Source organism: Hemibagrus wyckioides, linkage group LG08 (genome assembly GCF_019097595.1).
Source record: "Hemibagrus wyckioides isolate EC202008001 linkage group LG08, SWU_Hwy_1.0, whole genome shotgun sequence".
In the NCBI taxonomy this organism is placed as follows: domain Eukaryota; kingdom Metazoa; phylum Chordata; class Actinopteri; order Siluriformes; family Bagridae; genus Hemibagrus; species Hemibagrus wyckioides.
The window spans coordinates 20,719,402-20,739,790 of record NC_080717.1 but is presented as its reverse complement, the minus strand read 5'-3'; the positions used below and the strand labels follow the sequence as shown (position 1 = coordinate 20,739,790).

Below are 20,389 nucleotides of genomic sequence, written 5' to 3'. Positions count from 1 at the left end.
TAAACTTAAACCCAGACACTAACACAAGCTAAGGATTGAACCAGGATCCCCGAAGCTCTGAGGCAGCAGCCATATCTACTCAAACATTGCTCATTCAGTGGTAGAATTCTTGCATGTCATGTGCAAAGCTCAGATTTGAGTCCTGTCCAATACAGACCTCAGTTTCTGCAATCTCACTTGTGTAATACCTTTTCTCTCACTTATTTCAACTTGCTTTCTTGTTTGTTGTCTCTGTTTGTTTGTTGTAAGTGCTTTACGTTAATTGTACCGGTGCGCCAATGTAGTGCAAACTTTTATTGTTTCTTGTTTACTCTGTATTTTGGAAACATCTGACAATAATGTAATGTTAAACTTGAACTGGTTCCATCATGCTACACTAGGGCCAACATGTACCACTTTAATCATTTCTTTGAGGCTCCAGTTCAATTTAAAAACACTATTAACAGCAGTTCCTCTTTTCATCGGAAATAGTTTAACATATTTATATTTTATGTAAATTAGCCCCCTTCACATCAAATAACTAGTCAAATAATAAACTAAATTATTAAACATAATTTCCTTGATACTAGTTCATAATGTGGTTAAAAAAACTAACAAACAAATGAACAAAAAGCCCCAAGATATGCAATATACAGCCAAAAGTATGTTAGCATTGAACATTTTCATTCCAAATTCATGGGCATTAATATTAAGTTGTTCCCTCTTTTCTGCTATAATAAGCTCCATTCTTCTGGGAAGACTTTCCACTGGAGTGTGGCTGTAGGGATTTGCCCATTCACCCACAAGAGCATTAGTGATGTCAAGCGAGGAGGTCTGGACTTCAGTCAGCCATCCAAATCATCTCAACTGTGCTTCCACTGCAACCTTTTTAAACCATGGAGCTTGCTTTGTGCACAGTAGCACTGTCATGCTGGAACATGCGAAGGAAAACTGTAATACTATTACATTCTATACAACCGTGTGCTTTGTGTCAACAGCTTGAAGAAAACCACATATGTGGTTTGGTGTGATGATTAAAGTGTCCGATTACTTTTGATCATACAGTGTATCATTACAGATTTAGATCTTTTCCTCTGGTCATCTCGATCCTTTGATCGCTCAGCTTTATTACTACACACACCACAGAGACTAGTAGTTTATGGTATCATGCAGTACACCTGTCTATAAGCATTTTGCTTCATCCAATCATTTCTCATTCAAGTACCCCCCCCCCATCATTTAATTGGCTAGTCAGCGTCACAAAACATACATTTTGTGTTACAAAATAGATTTTGTAACAGTTGTGTAATAGTAAGTGCCCCCTAACGGGGGATCGGTGCCACTACAGCGCGAGCCAAGTCGTAATACCGCCGCTCACGCGCCGCTCGACTCTCATTCTCTAGAAGATGGCGGACTGCGTTTCGCTGTTAGATGAGGAGCTCTCTTCCTTCGTCTTCAATTACCTGACAGAAAACTCCGGGAGCCCGGTAAGATATGCTCGTGCTTCATAAGAACAGTGCTGTGGCTATTCAACCGGCTTGGTGTTTTTGCGCGTGAGGTGTTTTGCAGTGCATCTGCGGCTCGTGCTCCTGAGCGATGCTGCGCGAGCGTCTCTGCTCCCGCGCTGCCGGCGTCTCGAGTCCCGCTGACGTCTGCGCTTCACGTGGAGGAAATGACTGAAATAAAAAAAAATCGTAAAGCGCCAGAGTTGTGTACGAAATCATCATTCGTTTAACGTTTCATTGTTGAAACGTGCATTTGGAGTCTCGTTTAGTCTCGCATGGACGATTATGATAGTATCTTAAAAGTTTGAAATGAGCTGGGGAAGGGAGAAAAAAAAAGGCGCACACGTGGGTGCTCAAGTCCGGTGAACTTGAACTCTAGACATGTGCTCCAGGCATCAGATCTTACTTTTCTCCCCCCTCCAAGCACTGCTGTATAACCAGATCATTAGAATAAACTGATTAGGAATGAGACAGAAGCTGGATTTTGTAGTTTCTATATGTTTTTTTATTTTAAACATTTAGCCTATAGACAGATCTAGATTATAGCGGATATGATCTAGGTGTGATATGCATCCGGGAAATGAGTTATTTTTGTGTATATATATTTGTAATAAATGTAACGTTGAGCTATTTCGGTTTTCACAGTGAGTTTGTCTCTGCATCCCGCCTTTTATAACGTAGCTCCCATTCATACCTCAGCCATCCCTGTTATCTCCTCTAGGCTTTGAAACTGAACAACTTGGAGTGTACTCAGACTTTGAATGTGTCACCTGATGTATTGCTTAATAATAATAATAATAATAACGTATAAAGGTTGCATTATGGAACAGTTGTCTGTAGGTAGAATTGCGCATTATTGCGTAAGTGAGGAAAAGTTCACACATTGTTGGAGAGCGAGACCCACCACGCTGGTACATGACGAAATCGAAAGGAAGTGCAGTCGAAAATGGGAAGGTTGACTTGAATACCAAGTGTTTAAGTGGATAATTGCACGAGGTGTTTGATTCAGGTCGATCGCGGCGTTTAATATACACCTGTGGTGCGCGTGCACGTTTCGAAACGTACCTATACAGCATGTAAAATGTAACGTATATATTTAAAAGAAAAGAAAAAGTGGTGTTTATTCTTTAACTACGCTTTAATTCAACTAGATATAATCACGTGAACTCTATGGCGACGAAACTGCGTATAAAATGGAAATATTACAAAAATAAAATAAAATAAATAAGTAAGAAAGCGATTGTGTTACGCTCGCGCAGGGTTACCGGGTCGAACCGCCCGGGGTTTGTGTGTGTGTGTGTGTGTGTGTAATAGTACTCCGTCCTCGTGACACGAACTTACTGCAGTCACGTGCTCGTCCCTGCCGTGCGACGTAGTGGAGTGCAGAAACGTCACGGCGGACGCGCGTGCGCCGCAGCATCTCGCGCGCCAACCCAACCCGTTCCCCTTCTGCTCTCTCCACTGCGTTGCGCAAAAGTGGAGCAGCTCTGATCACGACTTGCAGAGGGTTGCCAGATCGCGCGGATTTGGAAGGGAAAATATATATACAGATTTGGAATTGTGACTATACGTGTGTGTGTGTATGTGTGTGTGTGTGTGTGTGTGTGTGTATACACTCATCGTCCACTTTATTAGGAACCTGTGCGATTATTAAGTCAGCTGTCAATCATGTGGGAGCCGCACAGTGCATACAGTCATGGAGGTACAGGTTAAGTGCTTCAGTTAATGTCCTCATCAAACATCAGTACAGAGTGTAATCTCAGTATATATGGCTGTTGGTGCCAGACAGACTGGCCCGAGTATTTCAGAAACAGTTGATCTCTCTAGAGCATGGAAATGCAATCTTATCCACAAAGGGCTGGTGTGGCTGCAGGTTTTTATTCCAGTCAAGCAGAAGCCACACCTAATTCTATTTGTTTAATAAGTTCACCGTGCTTTAATTATCAATCAACTCTTAAAGCATGCCTCCAGTTTAACTGGAACAGTAACTGGCAGCCACACTGGCCTTTTGTGCTTTTTCAGTTGACACAGAATTGTGTGGAAAACAAAAATCAACATCTGAAACATCTGATTGTTGACATGCAAGGTGAGAGGAAAATGGTTCAAGTTGATTGGATGGCTATAGTAACTCAGATGCACACTCTGTAAAACCATGGTGTGCAGAAAAGTAGCTCAGAACACGTAGAAAATTAAGCAGAGGAAAGGCTGAAAAGGTGCACAGGGTGTCAAAAGTGTGTGTGTGTGTGTGTGTGTGTGTACTGTATGTAATTGCTTAGAATTAATAAAGTAACTGTACTTCTTTATAATTGTTGATGTGGTAGTCGTTAAGTTTAGTATACAATTTTTCAGGAAAAAATGGACATTATAGTTGTTGCACCGACAGACAATCTGTAAATATGCATTTTAACGGTTCTGTTGTTGACAGAAAAGTGCTAAGTAGCAGCGTAAGTGAGAGAATAGGATAGAAACTGATTGTTTGGAGGTGGCGTAAATTCCAATCTGGCAACCCCAGACCTGTCGTTCCCTGTTCAAACTGGCTACAGCAGAGAGTACAGCGTGACAACGAACTCATCTCCACTGAGTTTTAGACTCCTTGATCTGCTCGACTGATGGAATAGTTGAGAGCCTGCTAATCCAAATCTTAGTCAGGTTGCCATTTTAACTCACTCCCTTTTCATGCATGTTTCTGTCTTGCAGTAGTCTCGAACGAAGCCTAACTGACAGTCCGCTCTAACTGGCTTCCATCTGTACATAGCCTATGTAGTGTGTACATGTAGGTCAGTGTGGATACAGTGTGAATGCTGATGAAATGGTTGCATGAGAGTCTGACATTTGATTTGATCCGAGCACACACCAGACGACTTTTACAATCCAGGCATCGAAGCTCATCACACGTTTAATGAGTTCTTTTCCATCATAGATGTTCATGCACTGGATGATTTATGAAGGATGGGCAATTACAGGGGATCATATAGCTGAAGGTCGTTGTGTAGCAGACACTACAGAAGCCAGGACTGAAAGAAGACATGAGATAAGATCATGCCAAGCTGATACCGCCATACTATGATCATATTAAACTGAACATTACACACTTCACTTCAAATCTTTAGGGATTTGCTTAGCTATAGGTGTTAAATACGCTGCAGCAGCTCTCAGGCTGACAGACTTGCCCAACTGTGCTGTCGTGATGTGCAGCACTGCAGTGCTATGTGTACTGCTTTCGTGATATGGGCTGAGTCACCTGGCTTGACGAGAGTCAAGAAAATGTATTTGCACCCTTCACTTGCTCTTACCGTCTTCACTCGGTGGGAGTTAGCCGATCTTTAGTGCACTGCCACTGAGAATTTTATATGTTTTTTGTCACCATAAACAAGCAGCAGTGACATCCTTTTTGAAGAGGGACACAATGGGCTCTGTGGCCACGCATTTACTTAAGCATTTCCATACCGCCTTCCCCCTCAGTGTTAAGCTTCAGGCTGTAACACAAAACGTGCCTGTTTAAGATTTTACGGTTGACATTATGCCGGGAAGCTGGCTCGTTGGATTTGATTCTACTTTGATTGTAAATGGAAATTGAATTTCATTGGACATTAATTTGAAATGCATGAGAATGCGTGTGATATTGAATCTGCAGTTGCATCATGTGAATTGCAATGTATTTAGGCTATGTTGCACGTCATCTGCTGGTCTCATCTTTGCCATCTTCACCCCAATTACTATGCAGAATGCTCTCGTTGAATATGTTCCGTGTGTAATGACACTCACAATAGTTATTTAGAGTGTCCGCTTCCTGCATCGTAGCCTCTGTATTTTGTCACTGAGTTTTCAGTGGAGCCTCAGGGGGATCGGGGAGGTGTGTGTGTGTGAGTGTGTGTAAGCACTGTTATGGATCTATATCCAATTCTTACTGTGGACTGGAAGGGGATTAAACATCAATAATTGATACTAAGTAATCCACCGTCAGCTGACATCTGGCATCAAAGGTTAACCTTTGCTTTGAGTCTTCACCCCTAAAGTCTCGAATAGAGAGAGAAACTTACTCTTTGCCTCATTAGGCATGATCAGAATTTTGTTCCGCCTCCCACTTTGTACTTTGACATTCCTGAGCCTTGTCTTCTTCACATTATTTTTACTGTACATTGAGCCGAAATGTTCACGAAAAACAAAAGAAATCGCTGGCAGATTCGGAAAAGTTTTGTTCATGCTGATTTTCTACATACTTTCATGCATGTGTTCATAAATTACCAAGTTTGTAAAAGCACAGGATTGCACAGCTTTAAATATAGTGATGCTTACAAAACTCCATATTAGGAAAAGCTTACAGAGAGCTGAAAAAAGCGAAATGATGACTAAATGATAACAGATTTAGGCTCACTGGTTTTAGATTACTTTCTTTCAAATCATTTAATATACGTTTAACCAATTGTTTATAAAAATGTAGGCGTAAAAGTGTAATAAATAAACTCTTTGAACCCATATAAATAACACTGCAGTAATACTGCATGTGGGCATCAGTGAGTCCTTTATATAGTCAGTTTTACAAACATAGCTGTTGTATGAAAATTGCTATGAACATTTTTGTGATCTGAGACGGTCTTCATGAATACCGGCTTTTTTTTGTGTGTACATGCTCTTGTGACAGATTTTATGAATAAATTCGTTCATATCCAGTGTGATAAATGAGGCCCGTTGTCCTTAATGAAAGATCAGTGATGGCACGTGAGGCGTGTGGCCTGGGAATTTTGCCTACGAGATCACTTCTCTTTTTTCACTTTCTTTTTATTTTTTTCTGCTTGTGATCTTGTGTTGGATTTTTGTCTAAACAGATATTTCCCATTTCAAGTGAATGGCCATGGGCGGTTTAGAGCGTTTACACTGTTTCTAAGCTGTTATGTAATGCTAATTTATAGCAGTTTTATTATTTTTTTAATTGTAGTTTCTAATGTTACACAGTAATCAAAGCTGAAGTTTGGCTGTTGCTAGGCTGATGAATGCTTAAGTTATTTCTTTATTGCTGTTAATTATTAATGCTACTGTACTGAAGCAGTAAATGGATCAAGCTGGGTGAAAGCAGGTGCACTGGAACGGAAACCCACCTGAGGTTGGCCTGGCAGTTGAGGTCATTGTTTGAATTGGTCATCATTTGCGAGGCCAGATTAGCTTGAGCCAGCAAATTTGCAATCTAAAAAAGGTTGCAGGTGTGTCTTCCGTTAACAGCACCCCCCCCACCTGCTTATTGTGGCAAATAAATGCGCACAATGCACAATGTGCAGACTTTTCTAGCAGACTGCAGTCTGTCCCGAGGTCATTTCGGTGCAAGAAGGTAGAACATACAACAGTATGGAATCAGTGTAATTAAGTGTAAAACACAAAGCATTCAGTAACTACCTGCAAACTTGAGTTTTCTCACTCAATTTGCTCTCCAAAGATCAGCGATTAACATCTGAATCCCACTGTATGATAATAGTAAATTCCTTGTGTATTCAGCCAGCCAGTTAAGCACCGGGAACATATTTTCTGACACTATAAAGGATGTGTACTTAAGAAGGCAATGGAAATGTGAAGACGGCACATAGGACTAAGAGAAAGGCAGGAGCTAATTCATGCTCTTAATCATTGTATTCTGTTAAATCCCATTTAACAGATCATGTTTTGTTTTTTTTTGCACAAAGTACTGCAAGCTATGTTTTGTCCATTAGTCACCAAACCAAATATGATTCCTGCCATGAGAATAGACATTGTTTTAGCTTGCGTAAGCCACAATAGTGAATCGGTTCAACTGGAAGGAAATTTCCACGTTTTTATTCCGCAGAGGAGCAGCACACCAAACCCCGCCATGGCAATAATGACATCGAGGGAGGGCAAGCTCAGACTGGTAAAGCCTCACGTGAGACAACGGAAAGCCGTGAAGCACTTCATTAAAACACTAGTTAGCAGAGTTGCCAAGGACCCTGCACACGGTTGACCTCAGGTTGAACCCGGGGTGTGGCATATAATATAAAATATTCCACTTCATGATGGCTCATAAACGTCTGCCGAAGATGGGATCAGATTACCAGTCACCAAAAAGGATCTATCAGATATCTAGGGTAAATCAGCAAGATTGTGTGAATCCCTAAAGCATACAAAGATTACGCATGTTTGCATTTTTGAAAATTTTGTCCACTGATGTATAAGTGGAGACTGGCATAGTCGAGAGAAAAGGGTCATACCCATAGGAATGTCAAAAACATGAGTTGGCAGATAAACTTGTTGCTGGGGGCTACAGGGATTTAGTAAACGCTGCTGCTTGGTTTATGGAAACTGGCAGCATTCATAAGGGTGCAGGCTGCTACTCATACCTTTCCAGAAACTTTCCGTTCAGGCCGTGGAGAGCGAGGGACGGCCGAGACGAGAGGACTGGCTCCTCCCAAAGCAACAGAGCAGTACTGCTTCTTGATATGGTGTTCAGCTTGAAGGAAAATTACTGAAAGTGCCTTTCAGTGGGGCTGTCTTTCACGTGCAGTTAAGTGAACTTGCTGGGCATTTTGCCAACACCTACCAAAAAAAAAAAAAACCCTGTAAAATTTCATTATCTTTACTGAAGCAACCTGGCAGGACAATGAGTCTCCAGCAGATCAGGTGTAGGTGAACACATTTCCCTCTTCTTCTTCCGTGCCTGTGACCTACTTCAGCACTGAACTTTCAGCTTGGCAGCTCGGCTACAACTAGAATGACCACAGCTCTGCACTTTGTCACTTTCTTAGCCGGTATGGACTGGCTTTACTCAAGCCCATTACGAGCTCAGTCAGGAGGATAGTGTCTTGGGCTCTATTAACACAAATGAGTAACAAGTTACTTATTTCAGTCCGGTATTTATTTTAGTTCTGATGAAAAACTAAACTCTAGGTAGCCAAAACATCTCTATTCTTTAAAAATAATTTCATCATAGAGGTAATGGGTTACATACTAAGATTCTGTAACAGATAGTATTAGTTATGTGGGCTACGTGCGTGTCGTGGGAATGAACCTGTTTTTCAGATTGGTTGTTTTGCAGTGTCATGTCTAATTTGCATAAAATCACAGAATATCGCTTTGTCACATACAGACGAAGGAAAGGATGAGACTGGCTTCATTCACGACTTTTACAATAATTCGGAAAATCTTAAAGAGAAACAGGGTCAGAGCATCTCATTTAAGATTATATATCATCGTAGCCTGTATGAGATTTCATTACCTGCCATGTCCAGGAACATGTGCTTGCTATGGAACTGTCGCAAATATTTGTTCACAGATTTGTTTTTTATCCTACTCGTTAATGTGGAGTTTCATGATCACGCTGCATTCTTATTCAGAATAAAGATTGAGACAAGGAGCTGTTGAAACAGTAACATGCCCTTTGCTAGTAGGGACTTGTAAATTGTGCGGATATGAGAGTCAGAATAGGTGTGTTTCCATTCAGGAAGCATTCCAAATATGTGGCATGTTTGTATGCAGAGAAATGCAATGGTACAAGGAAGTGAAATGCAAGGCAGAGAGATTGCGCAACACGGTTACAATAACATGGTTATTAGTCATCAGTGGCAGATGAATGTTTCTCTATTATTCAGGAAAGGGCTAGCTTTTATAAGGCTTCATTTTAAACATCCTAGACAGGTTCTCATTTCGGTTGTTACAGGCAAATGATCTTTTGTGTTAGTCATTACGGTTTCTTCAGCCTTGTCATTGTCGTCTAAAGCCTGAATTCTGCAGTTGTTTTTTCATTCATCCGTTCCATTAGTCTTCCCATGTATTTTCTCAGTACACCTTGTGCTTTTCCAGTAGCTCCCTGATGCAGAGAGGCTCTGCATGACCCTATTTCCAGCCCCACTAGGTCTTTGTAAAAGACAGAGCAATCTCATTGGGTCATATTAGCATTTTCACTGCATAAATTTGAATATTTGGCTTTCGCAGATGATCACACAAACTGCATCACATTCAGCCTGTGTTTGTGTTTGCCAGAGTCTGATTTTTTTTCTTTAATAACACAAAGCTGACACGTGCTTTGCTTTCGGCATTTCTAGAATCTTTGGTCATGCAGACCTTATCTTGGGGATGGTGGAGGTGTAAGGGATGCATCTCCTCAGGCACACACCCTTATGAGAAAGGCAAACATTGGTGCAGGTTTTAGAGGAATCCAACCTGCCTGTGATTGCTTATTGATTTCTTTGGACATACTTTTTCTGGGGTTATTTTGCAGAAGAAAAAAAAACAACATTTACACCTTGATATACTTCCGTGACAGTTTTTTGAGTATTTGGTTTTGGGTTTTCGGTGGATTAGTGTTTTTATTTCTTGAACAAAAAAAAAAAACAAAAACAATAAAAGAATGTTTGAGAACCCTTGTGCTATCTTGGGCTAACAGCTACTAAAATGAATAATAGTAACATCTTCTGTCATGTGACCTAATGAGGAATGCATAATGTTAAACACAGTAATGTGAAATGGAAGTCACGCTTATGTAAATGCCCTTTAAATCTGCCAGCATGGTGGGATACGAGAGGCCAGTCACATGCTGTTGAAAGTCTTGCCAAGTAGTGTTATGGTTTAAATCCCACCTCCTTAGAACTAGGACACAGAGATGTTCTTTCATGTGGCTTTGTTTTGGAGGTGCCACCACAGAACCATTGATTTTGAACTGGACCATAAAGTGGAGAAAGGCTCTCTGGGACGTCCCTTGCTAAAGACTCATTAAGATGGACGAAGCACACTAGAGTGTTTGTGTCATGCCAGGAGCTCAAGGTTGGCACAAAAGCCAAATAAAGAGCGTATTGTTAAAACCTGCAGAATACGGTTTAGAAAATGTTCTGCAGTGCTCTGTAATGTGTCTCTACAGAATAGCTTATCTCTTAGACAATAGGTCAGACATTAACCGGCGACGCCGATGACAGTTTCCTGCTTTTATTCACCAAAACTCAAGGAAATGGATTCCAGACACAAATTTATTGTACAGTGGAGTAAAAACAATTGCCTGATCTCCATAACTCAAGGTCCTTACACTGTGTTCTTTACACATAGCTGGATAGACAGGAAATGGCTATGAGAGGGAAAAATGAGGGTGTACTGAATGACTAAGCCATCATGTTCTCCGATAGCTTGTTACATGCACAAATGGATCCCTCATCTCCTGGCAAACACCCACTAATTCACACTGACAGGAGCCCTATAGGTGTAAACTCCCACTCTTTTCCCGAAATACCCCCCTGGCTGCTCGTATAGCAACACACATTATATACGTATACACTACCACTCAAAAGTTTGGGATCACTTGCATATTTCAGCTTGATTTCAGATACGGACAAAGACTCCATCAGCCAATCCATCTTGTGGGATATGCTTCAGGAAGCATGGGGTGAAATCTCACCAGATTATCTTGAAAAATTGACAGCTAGAATGCCCAGGCTGTAACTGCTGCAAGAGGTGTTTTTTTTGGTTTTTTTTATGAAGGCAAAGTTTGAAGAAAACATTCATCAAAATCATTATTTCTATTTAATTTTATATATATATATATATATATATATATATATATATATATATATATATATATATATATATATATATATATATTACATTCTAATAGAGATTTGAGTGAGCTGCTAGTTATTTGTCAGTGTCACTTTTTTGTATATGTACCAGTCATGAATAAGTTAGTAAGTAACTATATCTATATATATAATTTACTTGAATTCAGCGTTTGTTGAATGCAAGGAACTGATCATAAAGGGTGCCCGAGGCAGCCATTAGTGGAATGGCTTGGCTGTTGGTGCCAGAGGAGTTACTTTACCCCCTGCAGACTTTCCTGCCTGCTATGAACAGGAGCTGCCTAGAATAGGAGTTACGTCCAGACGACATCCAGTGACACAGAGACCTCCAGCTGGGTTTGCTAATCTGCTGATGACTGGGGTGAGAAGGGACAGAGATGGATTACCTGCCATCCCCTTTCCACTCTCTTATGCCTGGCACAAAGTCCCAAAGGACTTTCACAACTTTGTGCAACTGCCCTTATCTTTGAACTAGTACATAGTAAAAAAAAAAAAAAACAGCATAGTTGCACATTGCCCAAGATCACACGAAAGCTTTTTCAAGGAAAGACGAATACAGGGAAATATTGCAGTGTGACGTTCCAGGCTTCTGGGTCACTTTGGTTTCAGATGATCTCTCTCACATACTGGTCACTTGATTGGCCTAGCACGTGGTCTACTCCCACTGCAGATTGAGTCTCTTGTGTAAAAGACAACAGCAGTGTGCATAGACCCATCAGGTGACTCTGGAGGTGGTGGCTTCTCAGTGTGGAGATGCAAGGTCACTTGTGTGATGGAGTGGTCACGCTTCACAGCCATGTGTTATTTACTGCGGCCAGAAAAGCACCTTTGGCTGGAGGCAGCTGGATCCACTTTTAACCTGACTGGATGAGATTTACTGCAGAACAACTGGAAGTGAAGCAGTTTTTACATGCTTTTATGGTTACAAGGAGAGAAGATGAATAGAGCCCAAAAACCAGTAGCAGGCATTATGCATTTATCTCAGGGTCAGTTTTCATGGAGGCCAGGAATATTATTTGTGTAGTCCATTTGTAGTAGGGTTGTAACACTATGCCATTTTCTGTAACTGTTTAATTCTCCATATAGCAGTATCTGGATTCAGATTTACACCCAAAGTGGGTGTGGCCTAAACCAGAATTATTTATAGATGTATTTATTTTAAATGAACCCTACCACTATGCCCCTGGATGGGGGAAAAGGTGGGGTCGTCTCTGTGGATTTTATCTCAGACAGCTTCGAACCTTCAGTTATTTATTTTTGCCTTTACCCGCCTGTGATGTTTTCCAGCAAATTTACCTGGTTTCATTTCCCGAAAGATAAACTCATGCGACTTGTTTCACACGGGATCCGTCTCCCCTCGACTCAACCGCATGCCCTATTTCTCTCTCTTAGAGCACATTATCTGTTCAACCCCAATAATGTATTCGTTTCCATCCCTAATTTGTAGTGTAGACAAAAGGATACCTTTGTATGTCCTCGATTGCTGAAGCCGGGACCGATCAGGAAGAACAGGTGTTTCATACACTTTTTAGCTTTGTTGATGAGATTATAATTTACATATATTTGGTCCCCTGATGTGAAGACGTAACCCGGTGTGATTGAATTTGGACGCGGCAGGTATCAGGAGGACAGACCCGAATTGTTTTTTTGTTTTTTTGTGGGGAAACTCAAAGGAACACGCCCCTTTGATCTGACAGCTGTGAAGTTCAAAGTAGCCCTGCTTGTTCAGAGGAGCACATGTGCTTGTCTTGATCTGTGTCAGTTGTATCAGATAGGTAGCAGCTGCAATCATGCGATACACTGCTTATCGTCCGTGATATCTTCTGTTGGCTACAGGCTGACAATATTTGTTAGGAAGAGTACATTTTCCTTCACGTTCTTAAGTAGAGAAAGCTTGTCCTAATTCTCTTGTTGTTTCCATTCAGCTCAGTCTAGGTTTTATTCCAAATATGGCTTTGGTTGTGTGTGAAGCGAGCAGTCACGTGCAGCACGACTACACAGATTTGTGTCGTGGTTCTCATAGCTGCTGCTGCTTCGCTGGATTATTCTGCTGTGTAAACAAGTGTGGTCTTCTCATCACTTTTCTTAATGCGAGAGCAGACGTTTTTGAAGAAGAAGAAGAAGAAGAAGCAGAAGATTCCTAGTTTCAGTTTTCTCTCTTACAGAAACATGTTATCATTTCATTATAAAACTATCTATATTATAAGATTTGTACTCGTTCCTTTAGTCAAGTTGTGGGGGTTAGTGCTGCTGTTTCTGTCTCCTGAGAGGATATTGACATAATGGAGGCCAAGTTAGGTAAACAGTAGCGTAATTCCTAATGGGTTTATGCCCTAAGCTATGGTTATCTCCTCACATTTGGTTAATCTTCCTTTACAAGTGCCATTTTGACTGCTTCCCACTGCCCTTTCAATGACTTTAAAGAGTAAAACGTGAAGTAAAACAACTGTCTTTCGAACATCCCATGCCCCAGTCCGAATTCCATACGTTTCTGTTAATTTGCTTTCAGCAAAATGACATTTTTAAGATGAAAGTTTACAATGCTAACTCTTTAAAAGCACATTTATCTGCTGATGTTGATGTATGTCCTTGAGCCAGCTGAGTCAGATAGTTTGTTCTGTTCTCCACCCCCGGGTACGTGTGGTGTTCTGTGCACATCACTCTACATCTCCGTAATGAAAAGAGCCCGAATGTCATCTAGTTTGCAGAGAAAATGAGCGAACGCAGCCTTGATGGCTGTCTGAAGCTGGCAGATTGTCTCTCTGCATCCCTGCTCCTCCCTTATCGGTCATCCCAGACACCACAGAAGGGAAACGTCGTAGCCTGGGAGTGGAATCTCACGCCTGTAAGTCAGTCACACTACAGCGGCGTAAATCTCCAGCGGATGTATTTACATGTTGACTGAGCTTCCAACCGCCAGGAGGTTGCGGTAGACCGACGTGGGAGGTGTGGGCTGTGATGTGATGTGGTGTTGGTGCTGGGCAGCTGATGATTTAGCAGCGATTGGATGATGAGTGCAGCAAGTGGGCGAGGTGAGTGATGGTTCATGTGTCACAAAGGTAGCCCTGGCCTCTCAAGGACATCTCTGTACTGATTGGATTGGCTGAAACCCAGACAGACACTGGCCACTGGTGAGGGGTCAGTCAGAGATGCTGTTCGATGTTCATGCAAGGCATTAATCCAGGGCTATTTTGCGTCTGTGGCATTTACATTCTATTTGGCTAGCACTTCACAGCAAGAGCGCCGCGGACTTGCTATACGGGGGATTATGTGACAAGGCAAGGGTAACACACATGTAATCGTTTCCCACACAAAAACCGAGAAGCTGCATAATTATGAGACTGAAGTCTTAGTTCTTGGAGAATAAAATGTTAGTAATTACAGCTCTCATCTAATAAGCACTGACTTGAGACCCTGGGATCCCCAAAACGGCAGTTACAGATGGGAGGGATTAGTCATGCAGACTGTCCTTGTGTGAGTGACAGGGCTTGTGGTGGATTGTGGGTGATGGGTGAAGGGTGGTGGGTTACGGCTTGAGCAGAGTTATGGCTCCTGCCTGTCAGAAGAGCTGAGCAGACCTTCACATTCATAAAAACAAAGAACTCAGAAAGAGGGAGCGGCATTTTCCATGACTTCTCAATCCCCCAAACATGGCTTCGAATTTGTAACACCTCAGACATTGCACAATTGCTCCTGTTTGTGTGGGAGTGTCAGAGATAGTAAGTGTATGTGTATGAGAGTGTGAGTTTGTTTGTGTATTCTACTCCATTATTATTAGTGGTGCGTTTGCAAATAAGATGAGCCTTATTAGGAACGTTTGTGAGAGCGCTGATGCTCATGTATCGCCGAATTAATGGCTGTTGTTTCCGGCTGTGTTGTTCTCGATATCGCGTTGGCAAAGTCCTCTGACGATAAAGTGAAAGTAATAAATTGATGAATAATTGACAGTACTTAATAATTTTACCGCACATTGTGTTCTTCCAAGTGCACGCTCTCAGTAGGAAATCCACACCCTGAGTAAAAAGGGTACAGACCGTACTTTTCCATGTCTTTGTGGTAATACCTTCGGGCTATTCTTACCTTTAGTACGTTTTAATAAGTAATAATAGTACGTTTTATATATATATTAATCTTTCCTAGATGTTTCCCATCAAGAAAAATATGCCAAAGGTTGATGCTGCTTCACCGCAGCTGTTTTGTGGATGTAGCCATGAATGGAAAGCAGTAAAATGGCCCTGGAGAGGGAAGAAGAGGGAGCCACTTGCCTCAGGGCCTGGAAGAGCACTTCAGCTAATTAATTGCCTCAGTAACGAAATGATAATTGTACTGGGGAAGGAGGTGTAATGAGTGGCCATAGTGGCCACAGAGCAAAGAATTAAATTGGACCCGTTTAATATAGCAAATTATCACTAGTTGTCTGATATATATATATATATATATATATATATATATATATATATATATATATATATATATATATATGTTGTCATTAGAGATATGCATGATGGAGCTGAAAGTCAGATTCTGACAGTTAGATGAGGTGCTTATATGTTTCCTGCTATTGATTGTTTTGCCTTGAAGGTATTTCTGGACTTTCTCAGTGTTTCCAGTGAAATGCTATGTGAATGTTGTATTCGTTATCACAGATTGACTGAAGCATCGTAACCTCCAAAGCCTCATCTATAGGTTTCCCATTTGGAGAATCTAGGCCGCACGAAGTATAAGGGGTCCTGTGGGACGAGAACCAATTTTACTAGCATTTCATTTACGTCCCAGAAGACAGAGGTACAGGACGTGTATTTCTGCCTGGCCTCCCTATGGCGCCGTCAGTGTCTTTGCGTCACGGCCTGGAGTGTCCTTAATGCCTTGTGTATGTCAGCAGATTTTTTGCAGAAGGAGATGTGCATGAGGCCTGATTGTCTGCAGGTTGGCGTGAGGGTGCCGGAGGAAATAGCTGCCTGTTGAACATGAGGTTTTTGGGGGGTGGGGATCGGTGCAGGCGTGTTAGTGGTGCTGAGGAAGGAGGAGTGAAGCAGTGAGCTGTGACAGAACAAACGTGATGCACCTTCCAATGGTGCTCAGTAGAACAGCACAGAGGAGAAAGCTTTAGCGAGACAACACTCTTAATAAAGACATGTCTTGTCTCATAGGGTAGTGAAATTGTGCTGTGTTGCCTGCCTCTTGCTATCTTGCTATTGACACTAGTTTTACTCACAAATTCAGTCATGTGGAAATGACTTGCCTGAGGGCATCTGTTTTCAGCAATTACATCAACTATATTGTAGAGCATTTTTAACAACAGACATCATCATAAAGCAGCTTTACGGAAATTTGAATGTAGAGTTAGATTTAGATTCCTAATAAGCAAGCCTGAGGCGACAGTGGAAAGGAAAATGCCCCTGAGGCAACATGAGGAACAAACCTGGAGAAGAACCAGACTCTGGCTTGTAAGAGAAACACTGGATAGCAGGATTTTAAGTCATTACTCTTTCACAATTGTATACTATAAAGTTAAGCAGAACAAAGTGTGTTGAGTGGATGTTTAGTATGAGCATGAGTCTTTATGATTACAGCAGCAATTCTCCGATACAGATTTACACTGTGCAGGTGAGATTATTGTTAGATTGTTTTTTAAGGTGCAGTTTTTAGGATATGCGTATGGGATTCTCTAGGCTTCTGTATCCCGTAGTTGTGCTGTAAATATTCTGAAATAAAAATGGGCACCAGGAGCAATGAACTCCAAGCCCAAGAACATATAAATCGGCTTTATTGACTTCAGGTTTCTTAGTGAACCCTCACAGACACGCTAGCACTGGTTTCTTTGTATACCGCTGCTCCTTTATTATCGCTTGTGATCTTGATTGGCTGTATAGCTGTAATTATTTTACACTCACTTGCCCCCACTTATAATCTTTATTGACTGACATTGTAAATCTGTCATTTGGCTTGCTGTGGGGTTTCAGTTTCTCAGCAACGAGCAGAAGCTTTTCTATCTCGGCGTGCATAAAACCTCATTGAAAAGCCATCAGACAATGAACGAGACATGATGGTTTGGCAAATTGAGGGTGTGCAGAATAGGAGATTTTAGTTACATTTAACACTACAGCATAGCCAAGCTGTCCAATTTGAAAGGCTGCTAAGGAAGCTTAAAGCCCACAATCAAAGGCAATTACAAGTTTTTTCTTTCTTTTCTTTCCTAACATTTGCTATTGGTCTTTAACGGTGTTGAAGTCACAGATAAACAGGTTGTTCCTGCATTTTTTGCTTGGCTCATCAGACACAAGCTTATTAAACTAGTCAGAGAACAACTCTGCAGGGGAGAGCGAAGCTAATGATTCACACAGCATCTAATTAAATCTCTCCTACCGATGAAGGGAAGACAGAAGATGTTGTTATGTGACCAGGATGCATCATGGACTCTGAGGGGTGCTGAGCTGTAACCTTTCAACCTTGATGTTTACTGTGAGAGTGGACGGGAAAAAACATGGCAACAGGCTGATATTAGAAACATGCATAGGATTATATCATAGCAAACAAGCTCTAAGCTTCACACCGGATCGGATTTCTGGACACGTGTCTGTTGAGTAATGATACCGGATGACATCTGTAATGATTAAGTCAGTTTTATGCAGGATTAAACCATCTCCATATAAATGACGGAGATGGGAGTGTCTGCATAATTTACTCTTTGTTGAAACGAAAAATAGCAGGAAATATAAAACTTCCATTTAGTTCCAGTATATTTCTCGGCTATATTACAAGTATTATGAAAGCAAAAATGACAATAACAATACTGATCAGAACTCTGATTAGTAGGTAATATTTTGTACCAAACCTTTACATTTGATTTATTTTATTCCATTGGAAAATCTTATATTTGAATGTGTTTTTAATGTTTTATATAGTTTTTTGAAACATTACTGTTTTAATTCAAGTAGGTAACCAAATCTTTATCTCATGATACACTATCTGTGTTGTATAGCACGTATCATGATATGAAATTTTTGTCATCCCTGGGCTATACCTATGCTAGGATAACAGCTTGCCTAAAGCCACCAGAAGCATTGCTTCTGTGACAAATCCTTCTGTTGTTTGTTGTATGAATCTCCGCCAGCATTACATTACCACATACAACAAACTAATCCAATCCAATAGAGCTTTAACCACAGCTTTGTCTCAGTATCTCAGGTTTGAGTTTGCCAGAAGCATCAGCACAGTAAGATCATTGTTAAATGTTAGAGCAGCTTTGAACACTCTCTGGTATCCGATAATATGATCCCAAGTTTACGAAGCTTGTAGGAAACATACACTGCCCTAATTAGTTAGCACTTGCTTGTCGGTAGTATGAGCTGAAAGAGCATCTATACATAATTTTGAACTGTGCAGCCGTTGCCCAGTTGGACCATTCTGTATTATTAATGGCTCCTACTAGAGGATGAGATAACGTTCATTCGATCCCGGCCAAGATGGACTTAAAAATGTAGCTGAGTGGATTGAGCCTGTTGAGGGCAGGAACTGCTTCTCCAGTGCGTCAATTGATCTCAGGGCCATGCAGGGAGATTTGGGGAGTTCTGTTACCCAGTATGTCCTGCACTAGTGTCCCGCGTGGTGCTCCTGATATTTGCACCAAAAAGGCCTGACCTTTCTGGGAGGAGGAGCCGTGCTGAGATTTACTCTGCAGGTAGTCCCCGGTTGTGGGACACACATCCGATTTTCACCCACGCACACTGAGGAGGCGGTATGGGTGGCAGGGCTGTGCTGCAGCCTGGCAACTAAATGCTGCACAGTGGTTTCCGAAGCTACTGATATTAATTAACATTAATGCCATCGCATTTGTCTTGTTGAAATACGTTCAAGACTTATTGAGATGGTTATATCGTTAGAGGAGAGGGAAACGCGATTGTTCCTGACAAAATAATCATAACCATACATCAGCAAGAATCAAATGACAAACTCACCATGCAGGCCCAAATACATCTAGAAATACAGCGGTCCATGTAGGGAATTAATCATAATTTGTCAGAAAGAGAAATTGGGGTGAGCATGACTTTGAATGGCGTAGTAGGGCTCCGAGGCTAGAAAAGCATCTGATCAGACTCTGCTAACAGTGCTGCTAAGCAGGTACTCTACATTTTGAGCAATGGGGGGCAGACTGTGTCAATATCCATCATCTATTACAGCTCTGGTACATATACGTCTTAGCGCTGTCTGCTGCTGCCTCGCTCTGAGAGATGTTTGGCATATCTTTTAATTGACTAAGAACTCCCATGGAATATTTTCAGCCTCTGTTGGGTTGGGCTGCAAAATGTTTGTTCGTCTAGTCATCTTTCATTCTTTCGCAAATCTCAGAAATGGTCTGATTTGTGAGTACTAGATAAATGAATTTGGGGACTCTAATGACTTCATGAGAACTCAGAAGGTAATGTTATCATAGTTAGAAGATATCCACAGCCTGCAAATGGATTTTTGTGTGAATTTAGGAAAGCAGTTTGCCTTGTGCCTTTTTTTTTTTAGATAGATTTAGAGAATGTGCCTTTTCACATAGCAAGGCATAAACGGGAGGCAGCCAGTGATATTCACATGGGCTAATTCCATGTAATGCTGCTACTCTGCCATGGCTTTGGGTTTTTTCAGCTGTCTTTTTGCACAGCACATGGTCTAAGCTGCTGCGATGTCCTTGACACGACACTCTGCATGGACAGGAAGAGGAAATCTTTCCTGCTTTGAGTACTCCTAATGACCTTAACCTAATGACCTTAATTAACATATCCTGACAGGTTCATTTCAAACCAAACACAGGTTGTGTTGCCTGCTAACCTTCTCCTAAAGTGACAAATGCCTGTTGTGTTGTCAGCATCACTGCCATTCTTAACCGGGTAAGTTCTCTTAAAATAACACGCCGCATAGAATCGGTGAGAGGCCACACTATTCTAACCTAATTATTATTAGAGTAGGTCGCAAACTGGCAACAAATGCAGCTGGAAAGTGTGAGCATATAAAGGCCAGGTTACATTTTATTTTGGTGGACCCTGCAGTTACACTTTCCACTCCCATGGCTTGAAGATAAGGCCTGGCAGATTGCACAGCCTTCTGTTTAAGCATCAGGAATTCAGGGTGAATCATCCCCATGCTTCAGAGCGCATCCTGAAAGCCAAATGTGTTCTGTGGAATAATCACGATTTTCTGACTCAGGCTTTGAATTGAACTTTGCAATGGTCTCCCATTTATTCGTAATAGGATAGAATTTAATAAGGCTTGGATGTGTGTTAAGGGGAAAGATGGAGTTGTTGACAAAAAGGTTAAAAAGGACGTAGGTTTCATCATCAAATGCATGTTGGGAAAGTG

At 41.4% G+C, this 20,389-nt stretch overlaps 1 protein-coding gene across 2 annotated transcripts in view; it reads left to right on the top strand.

The window, feature by feature from the left end:
- Positions 1 to 1,324: 1,324 nt before the first annotated feature.
- ppargc1b (peroxisome proliferator-activated receptor gamma, coactivator 1 beta) overlaps positions 1,325 to 20,389 on the top strand; it is a 38,543-nt gene continuing 19,478 nt past the window's right edge. For both annotated transcript variants that reach the window (XM_058396944.1, XM_058396943.1), the window contains exon 1: positions 1,325 to 1,466. In XM_058396944.1, coding sequence (XP_058252927.1) covers positions 1,386 to 1,466 — 81 coding nt within the window. In that variant the 5' untranslated portion in view covers positions 1,325 to 1,385. The remainder of the gene's footprint in view (positions 1,467 to 20,389) is intronic.